Source organism: Echinops telfairi, unplaced genomic scaffold (genome assembly GCF_000313985.2).
Source record: "Echinops telfairi isolate 266 unplaced genomic scaffold, ASM31398v2 ScPeMD7_7457;HRSCAF=8495, whole genome shotgun sequence".
NCBI classification, from domain to species: domain Eukaryota; kingdom Metazoa; phylum Chordata; class Mammalia; order Afrosoricida; family Tenrecidae; genus Echinops; species Echinops telfairi.
The window spans coordinates 3,525,833-3,548,936 of record NW_022111357.1 but is presented as its reverse complement, the minus strand read 5'-3'; the positions used below and the strand labels follow the sequence as shown (position 1 = coordinate 3,548,936).

Below are 23,104 nucleotides of genomic sequence, written 5' to 3'. Positions count from 1 at the left end.
TATTATGGGGCAGGGGACTTCCCCAAGACCCCTTTTCCTCATCCCAGAGAGCAGGTGTGGTGTGAAGAGATTTTAGCAACAACCTTTCTAAATGTGAAAGAAGAAACACAGCCTCCAGGGATCTAAAAGCAGCCAGCCCTTCTGCTTTATCCCGTGGAAAATCAGGCTAGGTTCCCGACACCGACACACAGCAAGGTGCTGGTGTGGGAGAGCTCACCGCAAACCAGGCAATGTTTGTACTGTGATGAATGGTCACCTGGATGAAACTTCGCACGATTTCTAGAGCGGGTTCCAGAACAGACTCCTCCCACTTTGAGACATCAGATACCTCTAAGCCATATATTGGGGGGACACTGGAACCAGGTCCTAACGGTGACAAAGAAGAGTTATTAGAGGTTAGCCTCAAAGGTCTATAATCTAGGCTTCCCCCAGGATTCCAAAACCCTCAAGGGAAACATCTAGGGTCAAAGGACCATTCTGACCGTGCTAGTTACCCTAAATAGAAATGTAGACCAACACCTACACAGAAGCCAAGATGACCTAGCAGGTTGGCTCAGCATCTCATTTCACTGCCACCGAGTTGATTCTGACTCATAGTGACCCTATAGGACAGGGCAAAAGTGCCCCTGTGGGTTTCCGAAACTAACTCTTTACAGGAGTAGAAAGCCTAGTTTTTTTCTCAAGGAGCAGCTGGTAGTTTTGAACTGCTGACCTTGCAGTTAGCACCTTAACGACTACACCACCAGGGCTCCGGAAGATTGGTTGGACTGTATAATCCAGAGATGACACGGGTGCAGGATCTTCCAGATCAGTCAGGAAAACAGAATAACTGCGTGTAAGTTACAATTGCAAGGTAATATATCCTTGGGGGAAATAACTAAACAGCTTTAAATAAATGCCTGTCCTATGCTCCACATTATCAAACAGTGATGTCCCGCTCAGTGACAGGAGGGTTCACGGGTTGCCTGAGGAGCAGACACTAGTCCCAGGTTGACATCCCTCCAGCAGTCTGGCATTCAGGACTCTCCTGGGCACCACTTTGCTAATCATGGGCGGGAACAGAGTAGGATCAGCCAATGGGTCTGCTAATCCGAGAACTAGAAAGAACGCTTAGAACGGACCTAGTGGAGCACCTTCTTTCGGGAAACAGGTCTAGACTGGAGGACACTTGTGAATGGGGCTGAGGTTGAAGGTTGCAGAGAGGAAGGACAGCTGCTATAGGCCTTTTACTCATCAGGGGCAACCACCTTGGGAGAATAGCCCCTGCTGGTAGCTGCCCAAGCCACCCATTGAAGTGCTTTCCACAGCTAGAAGTCAGCTGCCTAGACGCAAAGAGCATCACCCCGTGGACAAAAGCATCAAAGGTCTCAGGATGCCAACCGCTGGCAGGTGCTGGCCTTTTGAGTGTGCCAACCACAAATAAGATTCTTCATAAACTGGACTGGGCTGCACCTGCCACCACACGGAAAGGTGAGACTGGGAGGGTGCAGGCAGCATCCACAGCACACCTGGCCTTGGCTAAGCTCTGCACCTGTTTCCAGGCCACTCTACATTTTCCTTTCTCCTCCAAATCCTTTGTTGGGCTTCTGTGCCCTGTCTAAGCACCTTTCAACAAGTTCTCGGCTCCCAGCTGCTGTTTCTGGCTTGGGTCCAAGGCCAAGCTGGGGTGGGGAAGTCCCTCTGGCTTCCTGCCAAAACCATATCCCAGCAGAGCAGCCCTGGCCAATCACAGGCCACCCCTGATTTACAGGGCAGCTGTGCCTTTCACTCTAGCACCAGGGCCGTGCCAGCGCACACACGAATAAGGAACAAGCTTATGACGTGCAGTGCCATCAACCCCGCCTGGATCAGGGGCGGGGGAGTGTTGTGGCTCTACCACAGGAGGAAGTTCCAAATCATTACAAAAAGCATCTTTTGTTACTGACTAATTGTCAGCCCTGGGGAGAGACACATTAGAAGTGGTAGTAGTATGGAGCGCTACTTCAATGTCAGCCGACACTCATCTTTCCTGTTAGCGGGACATGCAGGGAAAGCAAGAGATGCAGAAGAAGGCATGGAGACCCTCGTGGCACCAGAACTACCCCGGAGCACTCCAGCAGTCAGCTGTGCTGGGACAGAACACTTCAGCAAATCAAGGGACACACATTCAGAAGCACCTGCTAGTCTCTAACTGAAAGCGTAAGTCTACTTACTGGCAAAGGTAAATGTAAAAGGATTCACAAGTATATAGAAACTCATAGCCCTGGTACCAGGTTAATGGGGGACTTCACTCCAACTTGGTCTCCTTTTAGTTCATAACCATCAATTTCTCCCCTCAGCGTCTAATGCTGATGCTGTCTAGCTAATGTTATTGCGAGAAACTAGAAGAGTGGTATCAGGCGAAGGGTGGGAGACCACATTCAACAGCCCATCACTTACTTGCTTTGGCAAGTTATTTAACCTCTCAGGACTTCATTCCCTCAACTGTGAAAAAAATTTAAAAGAATACAATCGACCTCAGAAACTCAATGACTTATCTTTAGCAGCGAATTTAGGGCCAAGAACAAAGTCAAATGAATAGGAATGTCCTTCCCTTTCCCGGAAACACTGGGACCCTGGTGAAACAGTGGTTACATGTTGGGCTGTGATCTACATTGTAGGCAGTTCAAAACCACCAGCAGCTCCTTGGGAGAAAGACAGGGCTCTCTACTCCTGTTACAGTCTCGGACACCCACAAGGGCGTCACAATGAGTTGGCACTGACTCGACGGCAGTGAGTTTGGTTTGGTTCCCCTAACAGAGCTTGTTTACTACAGGACTGACACAGTAGCTGCCACAGTGGACCCCCCCAGCACAGCCAAGACTGGGGGGCTGGTGCAGGACTTCATTCAGTTGCCTTCAGCTGTTGGCACCGACTCAATGGCACCTCATGGCAACAACTGAGGGAAGCAGCCTGAAGCACATAGGAAATGCTGAAAGAACTGGTGACGGTTTTCCTTTTTATTACTGTTCATCTGGCCCAAGAACCATGTGTGATGAGGAAAGCCTCTCTACAGAAATGAGACAGCTCTTCTGGCACAAAACCTGAAGCTAAAATCAGCCCTAAGCACCTCCTTTGCTGAGAAAAGGCAGGCATTCTGTTCTTACCTGTTTTCAGCACCCATCTGTTCAAAGCATAAGGCTGGCCCCCCAGAGCAAAGACTTAATTCTTTTCCTAAGACATTACAAGAAAACATCCCTGGACAATCCTTTATACAACAGACTTTCTTCTAGGGCAAGTCCAAATCGTAGAGCCAGTCTAAAAACTAGAGTTCATTTTCTGGGTGAACCGAGGATACCTACATTCCTACTAAAACAGACTTGGGGTTAAGTCCACACTTGCAACTTACTGCTCAAGAAACGATTCTTAACCCATCGGTTTTGCTTCCGGGCATATCTCTTAGTCACTTGTTTCAGAGCCTCAATACCTGAAAGATAAAGTAGCTATATGAGAATCTGCATAATAACATTGACCTTATTAAAACATATACATATACTGACCTTACTAAAAGACAAGCCCTCCCAGCCCAGGAGACAAGAAAACCAGCCTTACCAAAAACCAAACTCACTCACAGAAACCCTATAGGGCAGGGTAAAACTGCTCCAGTGAGTTTCTGAGACTAACTCTTCATGGGAGCAGAGAGCTTCTTCTTTCTCCCTCTGAGCTGGCTGGTGGTTTTGAACTATAGACCTTGCAGTTAATAGCCCAACGCTTAACCACTATGCCACCACACCTCGTTCAATGGTAGGTTTAGAGGGCAGAAAAATCTCAATTTTGAACTGAAGGCCATTTGGAAACTCTTTTAGCATCAGCTCTTTCTCAGACCATACCAGTAGGGTACTCTGCCACCCAAGGACACCCAAGGCTGGGTTAGACAAGGAATTCACACCTTTCTTTAGAAGCTGGCTACCAGTCTCTGGTGTGCATTTCCCCTCAGTGGTCAGGTACTCGTGAAATTCCTTGAAGCCAATTGATTGGAAGATACCATGTTGATAGTCCTGGCTGGGAACAGGAGAGCGTCAGCAGATGAGCCATGGCATCTGAGAGCTGGCAGGGGCCTTGAGATGATCAAATTGTACAGATGTGGAAAATGTAATCCTGAGCAAGTCACTGCCTCTCTGACATCTTCTCCCACCCCCATCAGCTTCCAGATTACTTCCCTTGAAAGGTCCCACACATTAGAAAGCAAAAACTATAACAAGCACATCAATCCTCCTTCCAAAAAGTCTTGCTAATGCTAACCACAGAGGCTAATAGACAAATCGATTCCCACACCCGTATTATGTCCAGTAACTTTGAGAACACCAACAAAGAATGGGTGATAGGTAAAAACAACAGCCAAATCCTCACCTATTTTCAGCTACCTTCTTCTGATTATAGCGCCTGTGAAAACTTCTTAGTTCTTCCAAAAGACCAGCAGCAAGCATGTCATCCACCCTCTTATCCAAGCGCTCATCTAAAACTGGAATCAAATGAGCTTATCACGCCCTCAGAATCAGTAATGAGAGTAACGATTCCAGGAAGGTAGGGGAAGGGAAAGGGGAGGCAGAAAGGGAAGAGAAAGGAGAACGAATAGCATTGATGGCAGAATAACCCCCCTTGAGGGGGATGAATACCAGGATATTAGGTGAAGGGATAGAAAGGACAGCGTAAGATATGTATAAATAATAACAATACATAATATATTAAGGGTTCGCAGGGGTGGCAGGGTTGGGGAGGGAAGGGGGGAAAAAAGGAGGAGCTGGTATCAAAGGGCTCAAGAAGAAAGATGATGTTTAGAAATTGTTGACACCAACAATTATACATGTCCACTTGATGTATGGATTGTTAAAAGATATGTAGGAGCCCCCAACAAAATTATTTATTAATTAAAAAATAAGACATGGAAAAAGTTAGAGAAAATAACTGAAGCAATGCAATTTTTTAATATTAGCCTATTAACCAGCAGCAGAGCACAGGTGCCTACGAGACATGTACACAGACAGGCAACACAGAAAGGGCATTCTGTACAAACAGAAGAAAGGGTTCAAATTTCACAGATAAGGTCATAACCCAAGGGTGAACATGCTAGTGGGACAAGAGAAAAGTAAAAGGAAATAGAGGAAAGAACGAGGAGGCAAAGAGCATTTATAGAGGTCTAAATACAAGCATGTACATATGTAAATATATTTATATATGACGATAGGGAAATAGATCTATATACATATATTTACGTGTCATAGATTATAGTAGTAGACAGACATTGGATCTCTACTCAAGTACGCCCTCAACGCAAGAAAATTTTGTTCTAATAACCTGGCATTCCAAGATGCTCACCTTCCCAACAGGATCGCTGAAGGCAAAGTGGGTGCATAAGCAAATGTGGTGAAGAAAGCTATTGGTGCCCGGCTATCAAAAGATATAGCATCTGGGGTCTTAAAGCCTTGAAGATAAGCAAGCAACCATCTAGCTGAGAAGCAACAAAGCCCACATGGAAGAAGCACATCAGCCTGTGTGATCACGAGGTGTTGATAGGATCAGGTATCAAGCATCAAAGACCCAGAACAAAAAAATCCTATCATTGTGAATGAGGGGGAGTGCAGAGTGGAGACCCAAAGCCCATCTGTAAGCAATTGGGCATCCCCTCACAGAAGGGTCGAGGGGAGGAGACGAGCCAGTCAGGGTACAGTACAGCACTGATGAAACATACAACTTTCCTCTAGTTCTTTAATGCTTCCTGCTTCCCACTATCATGATCCCAATTCTACCTTACAAATCCAGCTAGACCAGAGGATGTACACTGGTACAGATAATAGCTCGAAACGCAGGGAATCCAGAAAAGATAAACCCCTCAGGACCAATATTGAGAGTACCAAAACCACGAGGGTAAGAGGAAGGTAGGGGGAGGAAGGGGGAACCGATCACAGTGATCTTCAAATAACCCCCTCCCGGGGGACGGACTACAGAAAAGTTGGTAAAGGGAGACACAGGTCAGTGTAAGACATGAAAAAAAAATTTTATACATTATCAGGGGTTCATGAGGGAGAGAGGGAGGGGGAGCGAAGGGTAAAATGAGAAGGGCTCAAGTAGAAAGAAAATGTTTTGAGAATGATGATGGCAACAAATGTACAAATGTGCTTGACACATGGATGGATGGATAGATTGTGGTAAGAGCTGTTTAAGAGCCCCCAACAAAATTGAGAAAGAAAAAAAAAGAAATTGTTGACACCAACAATTATACATGTCCACTTGGTATCATGGATGTATGGATTGTTATAAGATATGTAACAGCATTTTGTACAAACAGAATAAAGAATTCAGATTTCACAGATTAGGTCAATCTGTATTATAGTTGGTCACATATAAGACTCTGCAACTGAAAAACAAAGCAAAACTCAAGAATAAGGATTATATACCTTTGCCTTCATATTACATAAATGCATAGGAGACATCTACAGCTGTTTTCAGGAAGCACAAATATTTCACGTTTGTACGGACCGTCTGTCTATCAGTTGCGTTTCAGAGGTAACTGAGGGGTCCGTGGTTCCCCCATTATATTTGTTATTGTAAACATTATTTCACACTTAAGAATTCTTAAATGATATATCTTGGTTGGAAAGGAGGAACTTCATCTACGCTATCCTAGGTATCTCTTGAGCCATGGAGCCAAAGGAGTACAGCGTGAGCGGTGTGGTGGCCAACCACGGGTAATTATGAGTCAGATAGCACTATGCTGACTTGTAGTACATTTTCATTTAATAAATTTTGTTACAAAATTACTTTTCTATAAATTTGTAGCTGAGATTCATTTACCAGCAACTTGTCACCATTTCAGTTCAGCTCTTGAATAGCTCTTTGATTCCTCTTTCTCAGCTGCATCAATTGTAGCTTTTTTCCTAGAGATAGCCCTTATCAAAGTTGGCCGTTTTTGTGGGCTCACTGTGTCAGGCACATTCTGAACACTTTAGATGTATTACTTCATTGAATCCTCAAAGAAGCTACCAGATACATACTTTTCCCTCCATTTTACAGGAGAAGGAATTGAGACACTGAGAGGTAAATTCGTTTGTCTTAAACTGACAGAGCTAGAAGATGATGAAGCAAGATTTGAATCCAGATAGTCCGGCTCAGAGCGCTTTATAATCTCTTCATCGCTAGACTCTACTGCGTGTCCACATAATCATCTCCTCATACTCCAGAGCTAGCTCATAGGTTATGATTAGGAACTGGTCTCTGACTCCCCCAGGAAAACAAAATGCTCATCAGCCCTTCCTTCTCTGCGCCTCACAGCACTCTGACGATACCTGGAGGCCAACATTGATCACACTGCAAGATATATCTGGTTTGTTACCCCATTAACTCGGAGATCCTTAAGAGCAGGTATGACCTCTTACTCATCTCTGAAACCCAAGTAACACGCTGCCTTCCCAACGTTCCCTGGAATGCTCACCTACATTGGTTGAATATCCCTTCTCACAGAGAATCACTCTGCTTTAGTAACAAAACTGCCACCAGGCTAGCTGGGTAGCCGGCAAACCCACTCACCTACCACTTCTAGAAAATCGGGGACCCACAGACTCCAGGGGGTCAGACACCCTTCCACAAGAGCATGTCTTCTCCTTCTCCTCAGACCTTCTCTAGAGCCCACGCTTCCCATCCTCCCCCACTCCTAATATCTTATCCTGGGTCAGGGTCTGTCCTTCCATCCTCCCTTTCCATACATTCCTATTTCCCTAAGATAGGGAGTGGCACTGGGCCTTACTGAGTCCAAGAAAAATGATAACAAAATTAATAACAAACACTACTTCACTTCTTTTGTGCTTATTATGGGCCAGACTGTTCCAAGCATTTTATATACAGTTATACACATATATAAATACACATGTACATGTATATTATTTATAAATGGACGCTTGAGGGCATCAAAGGGCCTTTACCTGCCTGGTCAGCATGAAGCCAGAGGATGCAAGGGTTAGGGAACTTCAGAGGGCCTCCAAGGGGACCCCCACCTTCTTCTGCGTGCTGTCGATGAAGAAATTCACTATGAGAGATTCCCGTTTCTTCAAATACTTGCAAGCTCCTATGTTATTTTGAAACACAAGGGACAGGGAGGTTTACATTCATAAAAAACGATTAGGGAAAATACATTCTCAAGTTACCCAAGCAAAGCAGCTGTTTTTCTAATAAAAGGTCTCATCCGTTTTCCCACTGCATAAGCTTCTGAAGACATGAAGGTTCTAGGGTTTCTCCAATCCTGTGACCACTCAGAAAAGGATCCTAAGTAAAACTTCAGGGAAAGTGAGAAATAATACTATTCTTCCAAATACACATAGACTTTCCTCAGGAATCAGTTAAACAGGCTCAGAAAACAACAGGTTTCTCTATATGAATAGAATGAGACTCGCTTCACTTTCAGGTAAGCAGCGAAAGAGCTTATTTGGGACACTTCATTATAAACCAACAAGTCGAGTCTTGCTGGAGAGCCTTTCCCACAGTTCAAAAGTATGTCGTATATCCAGCTCATCAACTTTCTTTTTAAATATGTCTAAAAATTAATGAAGAATGTGCCTGGCTAATTCAGTACTCAGAGATCGCTGGAGCAAGAACTCACAACCCCAGCCTTAGCTCACCAACCACTGCTGTTTATCCATTATGCTGTGCAGGATCGAGTAATTTAACTCCCAAATTTATACCACTCTGAGTGATTTTCATGTATCAACTTGAAAGTGATCTTTTTCTTCCAGACCCAATTCCACGTCCTGAAGCCCTAACACATGATTTAGACACCCTCTGTTTTTCTTGAACCTACAACCTATGATGGGAAAAAAATGTACTGATAGCATCTTACATCCCTTAAAGGAGAAGACAAGCCTCAAACGCAAAGAAAAAAAATTTAAATCCTTCTATTCTCTCTACAGAAAAGATACCTGAAGTTCTTGCCTAGAACTAATGATCCTTCCTAAGACACAATTCTTGAACTCATTATTAGTTTGTTAGGTGCCATCAAGATTCTGACTCATGGTGATCTTATATGGCAAAGGGGAACTGCCCCATGAGATGTCTTAGACTGTAATCTGTACCGTGGCATCTAGCCAAGTTTTTACTCCTGTGGAGCCACTAGTGACTTCAAACTACCGACTTTCCATTCAGTCTGGAGCTTTCACTGCAGCCCCACTAGCAGTCCTCCCATTACTAATTTAGAAGAACCAACTCGAGGAGAGGTAACAAGGAAGAACTGATTAGTGAGAGGAGATAGTACTAATGACCAAGCTCTAAAACCATGTCATGAAACAATGTAAGAATGGTTAAAAAAAACCAAAACCACACAGAATTTTTATCATAATGTTCCTGAGTTTTCAAAATTTTTTTTGAAATACTTCTATGAAAACGTTTCAAATAGAACATCTGGATACGTCCAAGTATAAACGTCATTAATCTAGAAAATGTATTGTTACCGGGTGATACTGCCATCAATGGGGAGGGGAACAAACATTTCCATGTGCCCTTCCAAGACACAACTCTATCTAAAAAACAGTATTCTTGGACGATAAATTTCACAGGAAGAGGAGCATAGATTAGAAAATAGATTTTCTAAAAAGGATCCTTAAATCTTAAAAGCAAACCGACCGCCATCAAGTAGGCTCACAGCGATCCTATACTGGGTCTCTGAGACTGTTCATCTTCATAGGAGCACACAGCTTTCTATTTCTCCCATGAAGGTTAGTGCATCTGAAGCCACCGCCCTTTTGGCTAGCAACCCAATGACTGACTAATCCACAGCACCAGCAGGGCTCCTCAAGAAGGCTCCCTGGGAGTCAATAATTTTAAAAAGGATTAAGAAACACAGATCTAGAAAATCTATTTGAGGAGGGAAGTTCATGACTCCCTATCAATACCGGGTGTCACGATCACATTTAATTTGTATAATCATCTATACAAGGGAACTTCAAAACATTCATGAAAAATAGAATGAAAAGATAATGGAAACTTTTCCACAATTTTTTATATTTTAAGACTCTCACATGTGAGGTTCTTTATTAGATCCTCTACTAAGTCAAATGGGAAATCATTTCTAACACTGTAAAACAAGACAAAACTCAGACATGAGGCTACGATGTCCAAACTTAAGAAAACACGACCTTATGAGTTCGTCAGCACTGGTCTTCCCACAAAGTCTGTGTAAAGGTGAGTTGATCTACGAGACAGTTTACAAAATCTACCTCCCACTGGGAACGCTGCTAGGGCAGAACTCGGCATTGCACAATCAATTATGAAACCTAAATCACAATGTAAACGAACTACATGCCAGAAAATTTATGTGAAAACTGGTATACAAGCAAAGATCAAACAGAAAATGAAGCAAGATTACATAGGCCCTAGGGAAAGACTATATTGTATTAAACATTTTAAATGTAACAAGGTTGGCTGCAACTATTTACCGAGGCAGTTGGGCTGAGGTATTAATACAGGGCCTCCCAACCTGCAGAGCTAGAACAACACATCTATCTCCACTGGCTGCTGTGATCAAACGTCTCCTCATCCAAGCCAAATGAAGAACTGACTGCTCCTTAACTCAAAAGGAACTTGGGGTTTGGAGGCCCAGGCTCTCTTACCTGGCGACTTTTCGCTTGTCATGTGGGTGCAGCTTGGCGGCCATTTCTGGGTCCACCTGGCGTAGGCGCTGGTGGAGCACACAGCCATCCTCCTTTTCAAGCTCCACTTTCCGGTCAACTACTTTCTCTGTGTCCGCCTTCTGGGGCTGTTAAATGAAGGGAATTATGTAAGTTTAATTCAACCAACAGTGAGGCTGGGTATGTGCCTCACACTTTCCTAAGTATGAAGAATTCTGAGTAGACATGAATGAAAAGACCTTGCCACCTAGTGAGAGGCAGAACATCAACAGCGGATTCCAACACATGGTGCTAAGTGCTGTGAGACTACTGCAAGGGGGGAGGGGGGAGGGGGGACTGGGGGAGAGCAGGACTCATCTCCAGGAGAAGACTCAGGGACCCTGATTTCCTAGACAGAAGTGTGCACAAGAAACAGGGCATCAACTTTAACATATCTGAGAATCTAGTCTTCTGAGCAAAGAGGCCCCCCAAGTTGAACAAAATTAGCATAACACCACATTACAGTTTGCAAAGTCTCACCTCACCTCATGCAATAGCACCTCTGTAAGAAAGGTTAGAAATGCCCCTTACATATGGATTGTGCAGCCAACCTGGAAATGCTGAATCAGACTAAAAGACTGTTAACTTCCGTGGAGATGCTCATTATGCCACAGAGGAGCATTTTTCCCACACTCAGCCCCTGCCCTTAGGCCAGCCTAGAGGAGCACACTTCAGATCAAGAGGTGGCATTTGCTTCAGAATATTAAGAAAATTACAGTTGCTGAGCATAATAGGCAAAAGTCAGCCTTCCTCCCACTAAAATTTGTTGGCAAGAAAGTATAGAACCCATTACTTTAATGAGTTACACGTGAACTGAACATACCTTGGTATTGACGAGAACTTTCCAGAGCAGAGATTCGATGTAATAATTTGTTCCTCCCACGACAATTGGGATTTTGTCTCGGGCAAATATATCTTCAATGTGGACATTAAGAAAGCTATCACAATATTTTATAGCAAAAAGAGACTCCTGGTTCATTTGGGAAAGAGGGTATTAGAAAGAACCCAGATTCATGTCAACATTCTCTCCTCTGTCGTCAGAAGGGTAGATAGACACCAAGATGAACTATAACCAGTCAGTCTGCAGTGCTTCTCACGAATTCCAAGAATCACTTTCATGCAGTTGTGAAGGGCCTTGCATAAACCAGCGGCAAATACATGAATGGTAATTCCTTCCTGTTCTAGAACTTCCTCCCTAGGAAGTTCCTCCCTTGCTGCTAAAACTCAAAGGTTTATTGGTATTTATATCAGCATAACAAGCACAAGTCCAAGGACTCTCACAGAACCAAGTGTCAGGTTGGTCTGAAGTCATCCATTTTTTTACTTTGCCTTGTAAGGCAAAACATAAACTGGCTTTTAAAAGTCATGGTTTTTAGAGCCCACAGGTCTCCACCATCATGCATCAGTGCACACATTTTTCTGACTTGAGACTTCAGATAAACTACGATGCATGGCCTCTGGGGATCAACAGCCTTTAATTATTAGCTCCAGCTCCTGGGCAAGTTGACCTCTCAGTGCTGCCATTTTCTCACCTACAAGATCCTCAGGAGTTCTGAGGAGCATTAAGTGAGACCTGTCACACAAATCCCCTACCCACAATGCCTAAATTTGCTTTAGCCACTATTGTCTTTCTCCTCCTGCTACTTTTGAAATATTCTCTTTGGAATCTCTGTTGAACAGCTAAGTATTTGCTTGCAGAAGGGTTTGCTTCTGAGGATAATTAATTTTAAAAATTACTTTCAACACTTCAAGAACTGCTTACATTCGTCCTGCCCTTGCCAGGAAAGGATCAACCTCTTCTATCAGAAGAAGCCCAGTAACCAACCATTAATAGGCTGAGGTGAGAGACTGAGGATCATAAAAAAGAATCATTGCTCATTTGTTTTCCAAAAAAGAAGCAGAAATGCTCCATTCTACCCTCTAAGTTAATGGAACATATATAATCATATAGTAACAAGATTCCACCTAGGTAATATAATTAACCACCAGAAAGGGAGTGAGGAAATGAAAAGGGTGAGGGGAGATGGTGAAATAGCAGCAGAGGGGGATCTAGTGGAGACGAGGGGAAAGAGATAGGTGAGGAGCTGAATGGTGAGAAAGGCTTATGTTTGCTCAAAGCCATGGAAAAAAAGCCTAATGTTCAGCAAACCTCTTCTCTCTGGGCCTCAATATCCAGTACCTTTATCTGTCAAATCAAGAAGGTTCACATTCTGATTCCTGGCCCTTCCCTAACTTCACAAATATCCTAGCTGTAAGTCATTTCCTGTGGTTGCGGTCCTTTAGAAATCTTACTTATGTGCTTATTTTGTATCAGTTCTTTCTGAACAAACCAACTGCTTTATGGCAATAACTTAGGTTTGCTAATATATTTTAATCTGCAGAGAGTTTTCCTATACGTTATCTCATCTGACACAACAGCTTTGTAAAGCAGGTAGGGCAGGAACTCTTTATTATCTGCATTTTAATCTCTCCCCATTTGATGTTTTTTTAAAAAAAGAACGTATTATTTTGATTTGCATATCCCTGATTAACAGCAATGGTAAACCCTTTTTTTCATATTTATCACTATTTGTATTCCTTCCTTTGTGAATTACTGCTCATGTGCTTCATGTATTTTTCTTATTGATTTGTAAGAATTCTTCATGTATTAATATCAGCCATTTGCTTTTCAAATGCTATAAACATTCCCTCTGGTTTGTGGTTAGCTTTTAAAATTCTGTTCATAGTGGATGGTTTCTTTATTTAATGATAAAATATTCAATACACATAAAAGAATATTATGTAACATGTAAATTATAAAACTTAATAAAAATACTCCTGAACCAAGGTCAGAAACAGACTATAACCAATTTCTTTGAAATCTCCTATACATGATCCTTCTCCTCTCAACCTCCTACTTATCTTCTCAGACGCTTGAAAACACTACCAAGAATTGTTTTGCTTTTACTTAATTTTCATTATTCTGTGCTTCTATCTTTGTAACAATGCTGATATCCCTAAACAATAAATGTTTGCCTTTAAGAATTGGTGTCAAATTTATGTAGGCTTTTTCTCCAATTCAAATGTTTTCCAAGGTTCTTATATATTCCTTGATATATGTACCTGCAATCATCTATTCATTTCCCATTTTACTGATGGATAACTCTGTGACTGTAGTGATTCTTCATCACTGTTCTGGAAGTGGGGATTTGGGTATCTGTGTGTTTCTGCTTTAAGAACAATGCTATTGTGAATAAGAGCTACCACGTATCTCCTGGCTTACGGTAGACCCAAGAATTTGGCTGATATACTTTTCATCCATACAAATTCTTAATTCTTACACAATCATATCTAGTTATATTCCTTTTCAAAAAAATTTACAAAGCCCTTCTCTACGCTAAGATCATAGAAGTACTCGATAAATTTTGTTTTCCCATTTATTTTAATGTAGCACTAATATCTACATATATATACACACACATATACACATACATAAAAAACTCTGAAGCCCATCTAGGATTTATTATTGTGTCAGATGGGAGGTCCTGCCCTTATTTTTCCCCACAACAACTGTCTCGGTAGCAAAGAAGTACTTCATTATTTTAAAATGACACCTTAATCATAAGCTACACACATGTAATACATGAGTTTGAATATAGACTTCTATTCTGTGGCATAAATTTGCCTATTATCTAAATCCCATGCCATTCTAATTATAACTTCAATGTTTTAATATCTAGCAGGACCCGATATTATTTTTTCTAAATGTCTTAATCTCACCTAGAACTATTTTTTCCCAGTCTTCCTCCATCCAACAACTCCTTTGACATTTTAGCTGTTACTTCAATTTGTTGATAAATTAATTTGTTATCTCCATTTAAAAAGTAGGAGGCTGAAACTCAGGGGAGTTAATTAAATGTTTTCACCCAACAAAATTCACATGGGAAAAAGAGACAGCTGCAGGACTAGAACACAGAACTTCTGGTCCCTAAATCAGTGTTCTCTCCACTAAACCAGCACTTCTCAAATGTTCAATGTGAGTATGAGTCACTTGGGGCGCTTGTTAAAATGTAGACTATGACTGGATAGGTCTCGAGTGGGATCCAAGATCCAGCATTTCTAACAAACTTCCAGGAAATGCTGTCTTTCAAGGTCGACACTTTCAATAAAAAGGTATTCTGTTTCAATTCACATAGTTCTGATGAGGACATTCCTTCTTAGTAGTTAGGTCTTGAGTGACCCTCCTTCTATGAAATTATCACTAGAAATAGGAAATGTCTTGCTTGGCTTGGGCTGTCTCGCACCCACAATGGTTAATTGATAACTTTCTTAAGGATATCAGAGCAGTTGCCTTGTTCCTGAAGTCCACCACCGTGTAATTTGTCACAAGAGGATCCACAAAACTGATCATGTGATGCTGGCAGAGCCTCTGTTCTTGGAGGGAAACCTTGTTGGTGATGATGTCTAAGCCTTCATAGACCTACGGGAAAGAAAAGCAATGACGACAATAAGCTACACTTCTGTTAACATGCACTCTTGGAGAGACTAGTAACCTACTCCTCCCTTCAGTCAAATGCGTGACTGTACCAAAGCACTACAGCAGAAATGGTCTAAAACAAACACCAAGAGCATGCCTGATCCACAAAATCCAAGAAAACAGGAAGCAGGAAAAAATCCAGCATTAACTTTTTTTTTTTTTTAAGCAATAGTAGCTATTAGCGTACCAGTGTTATTCAGAATCTGAAAAAGGTAGAAACCACCTTAATGTCCACAAACCAACAAATAAAAAGTGGTAGATACAATGAATGTGCATTCTCAGCCATAAAGACCAACAAAGTCTCAATGCATGCTACAACATGGATAATCAATGAAAGCACTGTGTTCAGTGAAATACATCATGAGAGAGCAAATATCACATGATCTAATTTATGTGGAATAGTCAAATACACTGAGACCAAAGCATACCGATGCCTTGAAGGGAGGAGGCAAGAGGGAGCCATTGCTTAGGGGCACTCAGTTTCTACTAGTAGGTGCAATAACTTGGTAAAGAAAAGTGGTGCCAGTTGCACAACATAACGAAGGTCAACAATGTCACTGAATTACACATGTAAAAATGGTTGAAATGGCCAATGTTTTGTTCCATATATTTTCAACTTAAAAAAAAACTGAAGAGAAAAAATAGTAGCCATTGGCCTTATAGGTAAACTGTGCAGAGCTATGCTCAAATGAGAACTAATTCTGCAAGATTACAAGGAAGTACTTTATATCTGAATTTTAAGCATTTATAAACGGGCCGGCTGTTTCATTTGTTCCATGTCTCCAGAATGATACCATTTCATCTTGCTCAGAGGTGAACTTCAAAATCCTTACGCATTTCTTGGATTTCAATGGCATGGAAAGGTTTTCAGCATTTGGGGAAGATAAGCTCCGTTTGTGAAGGATCCACCAAGATACAACAGATCCGATACACACATAAACACTGAAGCCAGAACTCCTAATTGTGCTGTACTCTAGTGGAAACCCTGGGGTCTATCCAAATTACTGCTTCAGGGGTCAGCACACACAGCCCAAGAACTCACGTGCAATAACCCCATCTGCAAGCGCTGGAGCTGCCAAGTCAACTGAACAGTTCAAGTGTACTTTTTCTAAATGCAAGGTTTTAGATAGAGAACAGATCTGAAAATAGTAGTTTGAAAACAGGGATGAATGCTTTGAGATTAAATGTTCTCTCTGTAATCACTGATTCTACAGAGAACTCTGAACGAACAAATAATTAGTTCCATCGAGCCCACAAGGATTTTAAAAGCATTTTTTAAAATCTCACGTTTCCCTTTACTTATATGGGTGTCAAATAAACACAGGACAGTATAATGGCTAAGAGGAAGGACCCTGGCGCCAGGCTGCCTCAGATCAATTCCTAGCTCTGCCACTTACGAGTTATTATTGCTTGGAGTAGTTAGTTACTTAACCTCTCAGTGCCTCAATTTCACCTTGGTAAAACGGGGATAATAACATCTACCTCAAAGAGTTGAGTGAGGGGACTAGATATGTTAATAATACATGTAAAGCACTTTGCTTTTTGTGTAAATGCAATATAATGGTCATTATATAGTATTACCATCCCCACTACCACTATTGCTGGTACACAAGGAGAAAGGGAAATCGTTCCCATGTCACTAAATTCATCACTCTGAAGCCTTTGGCTCTTAATTATGAGTTTATCAACCCACCCAGATATAAGCTGTGCTCAACAAAATAAAGCTGTTTAATAGGAAAACAGCACAGGGAAAACAACAAACAACAAACAAAACACACACCAGTACTCTTAAAGCGAGCCACAGTAGGAGCCCTGGTGGTGTAGGGGGTACATGTTGGTCTGTGATCTGCATGGTCAGCAGTTCCTTGGGAGAAAGGCCAGGCTTTCTAACTCCCATAAACAGTTAACTGCCTCGGAAACCCACAAGGGGTCACTGAGTCAGCACTGCCTTGAAGGCAGGGAGTTTGGTTTTTAAAGAGCCACTGGCAAAGAACAAGCACTGCCTCTAATACGTTTTTAATCTCTGCCTGACAATAGAATGGCATTCTTACACCTGACTGTTGATGGGATCTTAAAGAATAGGCCGTTCTTTTTCTGTGTACTTTGAACAAGACTTCCCTTCGGCTGTTATAAAAGTGCTGGTCCAGATTACCACACACTGGTGTCTTCTACTACGCAGATTAAGAAAATTAAAGGGAAATGGAGTTCATTTTGTATATTCCCTTTTTCCCAGAGTCCTTACTTAGTTGGCTTTATTGTGGCTTAGAATTCCAAATGACCCAGTGTTAATGAACTTACAAATGCGCTTTATACAATTGATGTGTGTATGGATTGGGATAACAGTTGTATGAGCCCCTAATAAAATGTAAAAATAAATAAATAAATAAATAAAGATAAAGAACTTACATAGCAACAACTTGATTTTTCCAGTCAAGTTTTCTGAACTCTGATAAGTAATTTACTGCAAAGAGGATCCTCATCTATAACACTGAGATTAATGTAAGAAAATGCATAGTAGCAGTCACAGCCTTAAACACTGTCCATATTCCTTACTTATCAGACCTAAACACTGGTCTGAGTGCTTATAAAATGAGGAAAAGCAAAGCTGAAACTGACTTAAATTCTTCCAAGTCAGGCAAGCTACTTTCAAAATAAAAGAGGATAAATAGTAATAGCAACAAAAACAATAAAATTCTTATATTCTGTGATCTGCAAGAAATTTGTCGAGAATATAAATTCTTTTGACTTAATGTGAAAAAAAGGAAATACACAGTAAAAATGTACAACCACCCCTCTCAAAGCTAAATTTTATATATCACTGCTAAAATGCCCTATCAGAGACCCAAGAAGGCTATATAAACTTTCATCTTGTATAACCTTAAGAGTATATTTTGGCTGCCCCTATGTTAACCAGTGTTTTGAAAAGCCCAGATATGAATGGTGCCTTGCGACTATTAACTGAACATCTTGACCCAAAGATTCCAGAGGCATTTTGGTCAAAATAGGGGGAAAGGCAGAACAGAATGTCAAATTCTCCTGGAATCCAGACTACTGGAGCCCTGGAGGGTGGATGAAACCCCTGAAATGACTGCTCGGAGATAATCTTGCAACTCCATCCCCTGAAGTCATCTTCAAACCATACAATGGTTCCGGCTACAAGTGAAGAATGTCTGCCTTGAGCATTATATTCTTTTAAGATGTATGTGATATCAACATGCCAACAGCGCAACTCAAAGATTAAATAGGAATTTAGGAGTCCTGAGTTTATGGCACTGAGGGAGGAACAACCTGATAAAGGAGTGTAGGAATGTTTGCATGATTGAAGAATATAATAAATGTCACTGAATTCCACCTCTAGAAGCTTCAGTGGGTTAATTTTGCTGTGCTGAACTTCTTTTGCTGGGTATATTCACAATATAAATAAATAAATTTAAACCACAAATAATAATCAAACATAAGCCCTGAACTAGTGTCACCTTATTTACTCAAGACAGTGGCTCACCTAATTCAGAATTTTAAGAAAAAGTAGCCTACTGTTCATGATATTTAAAAAGTTCAACAAACACTAGAAATAAGTGTGCTAAAGGTTCAGTTCCTTTTTCCCACAGGACGCCATACTGCCCCTGGGGGAGGGAGGGCCCTGGAAGGGTCCAGGCAGGGCTGCAAAAGCATATACCAAAACTTTATCCTGGATTATGGGCTACAGTACGAAAGTTTTCACTGCCAGGGGAGTGCTGAGTAATTCAAGAAAGCAGAGCTCCTGTTCACACAGAGTTAAGCTAAAAGCTATACATACATCAGGGAACTCACAAAAATTTAAAACTCTTATTCCAAAAAAGATCTGATCAAAAATACTGAAAGTGGAGGAGGCAAAAGGAAGAGTGGATACCATGGGCTCAATAGAAAATAAATGTTTGCAAAATAATGATGACAACATATGTACAAATATGCTTGATACAATTAATGTATGGATTGTTTTAAGAGCTAAAAGAGCCCCCAATAAAATGATCTTTTAATAAAAAAATTTTTTTAAACACTAAGACATCTTATCGATTGGGCCAGAAACCACATGTCTGACAAGAATCTAATAACTAAAGAGACATATAAAACCAAAACTAAAGAGACATATAAAAACTAAAGAGACATAACAACAGACAAATAACCTAATCATAAAATGAACAAAGGCTTGAATAGAGATTTCACCAAAAAGACATTAACCTGGCCACCAAACATAAAAAGCCATTAGAGAAATTTAAGTCAAAACCACAATGGGACCCCACTAGGATGGCTAAAATATAACTAACTGACTAACTGCTGGTGATTTCTCACAAAATAAAAATCGAATTACCATAAGACTCAGCAATTCCACTTCTAGGTATACACCTCTAAGTCTTGAAAGCAGACACTCAAATAGACATTTGTACAGCAATGTTCACTGCGGCATATTCAGAATAGCCAAAAAAGTATAAACCTAAAGGCCTATCAACAGATGACTGGATAAACTGAACATATACAATGAAACACCACTCAGTCAGTAGAAGAAATGAAAACTTGATACATGCTGAAGTATGGGTTTCCACACTTATTTGGCCTACTGTTTCTTAAAAAAAAAAAAAAATTACTCAGTCCCCAGCACTCCTAGCAATTAAACACTCTTGTACCACAGCCAATAATCCAAGATAAAGTATAGGTATCTGCTTTTGCAGCCCCCTAGGTCATTCCAGCACCCCCAAAGACGGGCAGTATTGCCTACTTTGGAAAACACTGCGCTAGAGGTATGAAACTTGAAAACATGCTGAACAAAATATGCGAATCACAAAGTATCAAATATAATATGATTTTATTATACGAAAAACAAGAAAAAGCAAACTGTACAAAACCCAAAGGTTATTAATGACAACTAGGAGTGGGAGAGGGAAAGAGTTTAGCAGTGATAGAAAAATCATATTAAGGGGAGGGTTGCATAGTAGACTGATTATTTTCATTGCTGTCAGTAAGTTGTACACTTGTAAAAAGTTGAATTGGCAAAAGTTGTGTAATAGTTATATTTACAACAGTAAAAATAACAGCTGTTTGAGGCTGCTTTATGTACAACCAAAAACTTTGTGGGATATGCGGTTCCTTGATTTAGGGTCCTGGACATCCCAGATAATTGGCCTAATAAAGTGTTTAATGCTTCTGTTCTATCTTCAAGTTTGTTGTATATTGCCTGGGGTCTCAGTGTTTTATATGTCTGTGATCCTAATCACATAAGCAGCCACCCAACGGACAACTGGTCTCTATTCACCTGGAGCAAGAGAGGGAAAAAAGAGTTCGAAGGTGGGGAGGTCATGGAATGGGTGGCCAACTTTTTTCATGAGCAACCATCACCTCTGAGACCAGAATTGGACGGTGCCCGATTATCATTACTGAACTTATGGAATAAAGATTCTATGGGAGAATAGTAATCAAAAGGGAGAAGATACAGAATAAAATTTCAACTTCTGAGAATCCAGACTTTCTGGAGTCATAGAGGGTAAATAAGCCCTGAAATGATTCCCGTGAGGTAACCTGACACCAAAAAATTCCCTGAACTGGTCTTAAAACTGAACAGAAGTCTTGCTGAACTAGTAAAAGAGCCTTGAGCACTACTGATTTAAAAAAACAACAAAAACCCTCTCTGTATAGGATCAAACTGACAGCAGCAATGTGAAAGGTTAGCAAGGACCCTTCGGGGCAGTGAGTTTATGCTCGAGAGAAACAATTGAGAAAAGGAGGGTGAAATGGTTGAATAGCTTAAAAAATGTAATCAATGTAGCTAAATGATACAAGGAGAAACTACTGAATTTGGTGTATGTTTTGCTGTCTGAGAACTCAAAAAGTTCATGGAAAAATTCCATTATCTTTTAATTCAATTTTTCCACAAACTTTTTGAAGCCCCCTTGTGTACGCTCAACAGCAAAATAAATAATATTTAAAGAAGACAAAGAAAAACCTGCTAATTCATACAAAAGTACTAAGTCATGGTTAGTACTTATTATTAATGATTAATGATAATATTGTTAGTACTTATTATTAATTATAATATTGGAGTAATGTGTTAACCCTTTGTCTCCTACTTCATCAGAATAAAAGAAACCGGACATTAAGATCTGGATGATGCTGACTAGGTATCTAACCTAAAGACAAAAAAATTTGCTAAATTTTAGGTGCAACAGTGGTCTTATGGTGATATTTTTAAAAATAAGTACTTAAGTTTTAGCTGTATAGTTTGAAGTATATGTTAACTGGAAAGTATCTTATAACTGGAATTTACACTGCTACAACTTCTAAAAAATTACTTCTATCTTCAGCAAAATTTTACTTGCATGTGCTATTAGTGACACTGTTTAATAATTTCCACATTATTTTAAATGGGAACAGATAGTGGACAACCCATGGTTAGAAGATGATCCTGAACAAAACGGACTGACCTGTGGCTGCAACAATGTGAGCATAGCACAGCACAGCAACCATTGTGAGGCTGGTGCAGGACGCGCAATGGTTCTCTAGTCCATGGGTTGCTATCAGTTGGAATCAACTCAGCAGCATTTAACAACAATGGCGAACGGAAAGACTGGCTTCCTAACAATTGAAGTTAGGAAATGTGTATATGGTAGTTTAATTAACTATTCATTCTTCCTTTTGGATGTGTGTTGGAAATTTTCCAGAGTAAAGTTTCTTTAAGGCCTAGGGTGATCATGTTAAAGCAATGAAAAACCAGAGAATATCAGCAATAACACAAAATTTTCAAGATTATTAAAAAAGCACAGAATGCTCTACTTCTTGAAGGGAAATGTAATTACATACGAATTTTTCTGGTTTGATAATCTATTTGAACTACAGTTATAAATTGCAAATTTTTAAGAAGTAGAATTGACTCAACAACAGCAGCAGGGTACACATTGTTTATCCATTCAGATTTTTAAAAAACAGTATATATTCCCATAGCATTTTATACATAGGCACTAAGAACAAATATCTAAACAAACCTAGAAACCAGTAAATTTTGTAAATGTCACACGTGGCTCTGGCAAATGCCACAGCCAACCTTCAAAAACCTCAAGGGAAAACAAAAATGAAAGATGTTAGAATTTCTCCAAAAACTTTTTGAAGCCCCCTTGTAATTTTATTGCATGCCTAGAAAACATTGTTCCACCAAGCTAAGTTGGGTTTATAGCTGAGTGGCTTACATTTCCTTTTTTCAAGCTTCAATTACTGTCCTAGTGTGATTCTTCCTATAGAATCTAGTACAGGACAGTCCACACTGAGTACTGGGAGTAGAGCTTAAAGGATCTGTGTCATCTTTTAAAAGGAGCATGCCATTCTGTTCCATCTCCCAGGCTCCCTAAAGGACAACTGTGATCTGTATACATACAAATGAAATTGTATAAAATACTTCTCCCTGCTCAAACCAGATTTTGATAATGCTAAGGGAATTCTGGCCTCTTTGTAAACCCTGCTGTTTGAAATACTTTTTTTTAAAAAATGACAGGTTTAACTCATTTAACCATTTAGCTTCCATAACTGATTTATCTCAGTAAACATTTGCTGAGAGCTTACTATGCCCCAGAAAGGGTCCATATCCTTAAGGAAATAACTGAAATATTAAGAAGACAAATGATACATTTATCAGAAAGATACTAGGTTTGACTGTGCAGTGTCCTTTAAGTATCATAATCATTAAGCACTGCTTTTTGCATTGAACTGAGTAGCACAAAGAAGCATACACTTCCCCCACCCACCCAAAGTTCCAGCATTCCTTGTGAGTTTTTGTTCTTTTTAAATAATCATTTTATTAGGGGCTCATACAACTCATCACAATCTGTACATACGTCATCTGTGTCCAGCACTTTAGTACATATGTTGACTTCATCATTCTTATGACACCCACTTTCCACTT

The 23,104-nt window shown here is 40.5% G+C and overlaps 1 protein-coding gene across 3 annotated transcripts in view; it reads right to left on the bottom strand.

Moving 5' to 3' along the window:
* Nucleotides 1-23,104, bottom strand: part of TRIT1 (tRNA isopentenyltransferase 1) — a 51,618-nt gene that overhangs the window by 3,545 nt on the left and 24,969 nt on the right. For 2 of the 3 annotated variants that reach the window (XM_030888016.2, XM_045298859.1), the window contains exons 2-9: nt 14,986-15,126; nt 11,491-11,589; nt 10,611-10,756; nt 7,935-8,077; nt 4,369-4,480; nt 3,908-4,020; nt 3,368-3,445; nt 257-366 (exon numbers count right to left, since the gene is read on the bottom strand). In XM_030888016.2, the coding sequence (XP_030743876.1) occupies nt 257-366; nt 3,368-3,445; nt 3,908-4,020; nt 4,369-4,480; nt 7,935-8,077; nt 10,611-10,756; nt 11,491-11,589; nt 14,986-15,126 (942 nt within the window). The remainder of the gene's footprint in view (nt 1-256; nt 367-3,367; nt 3,446-3,907; nt 4,021-4,368; nt 4,481-7,934; nt 8,078-10,610; nt 10,757-11,490; nt 11,590-14,985; nt 15,127-23,104) is intronic. The other variant, XR_006680904.1, reaches the window with a different exon arrangement.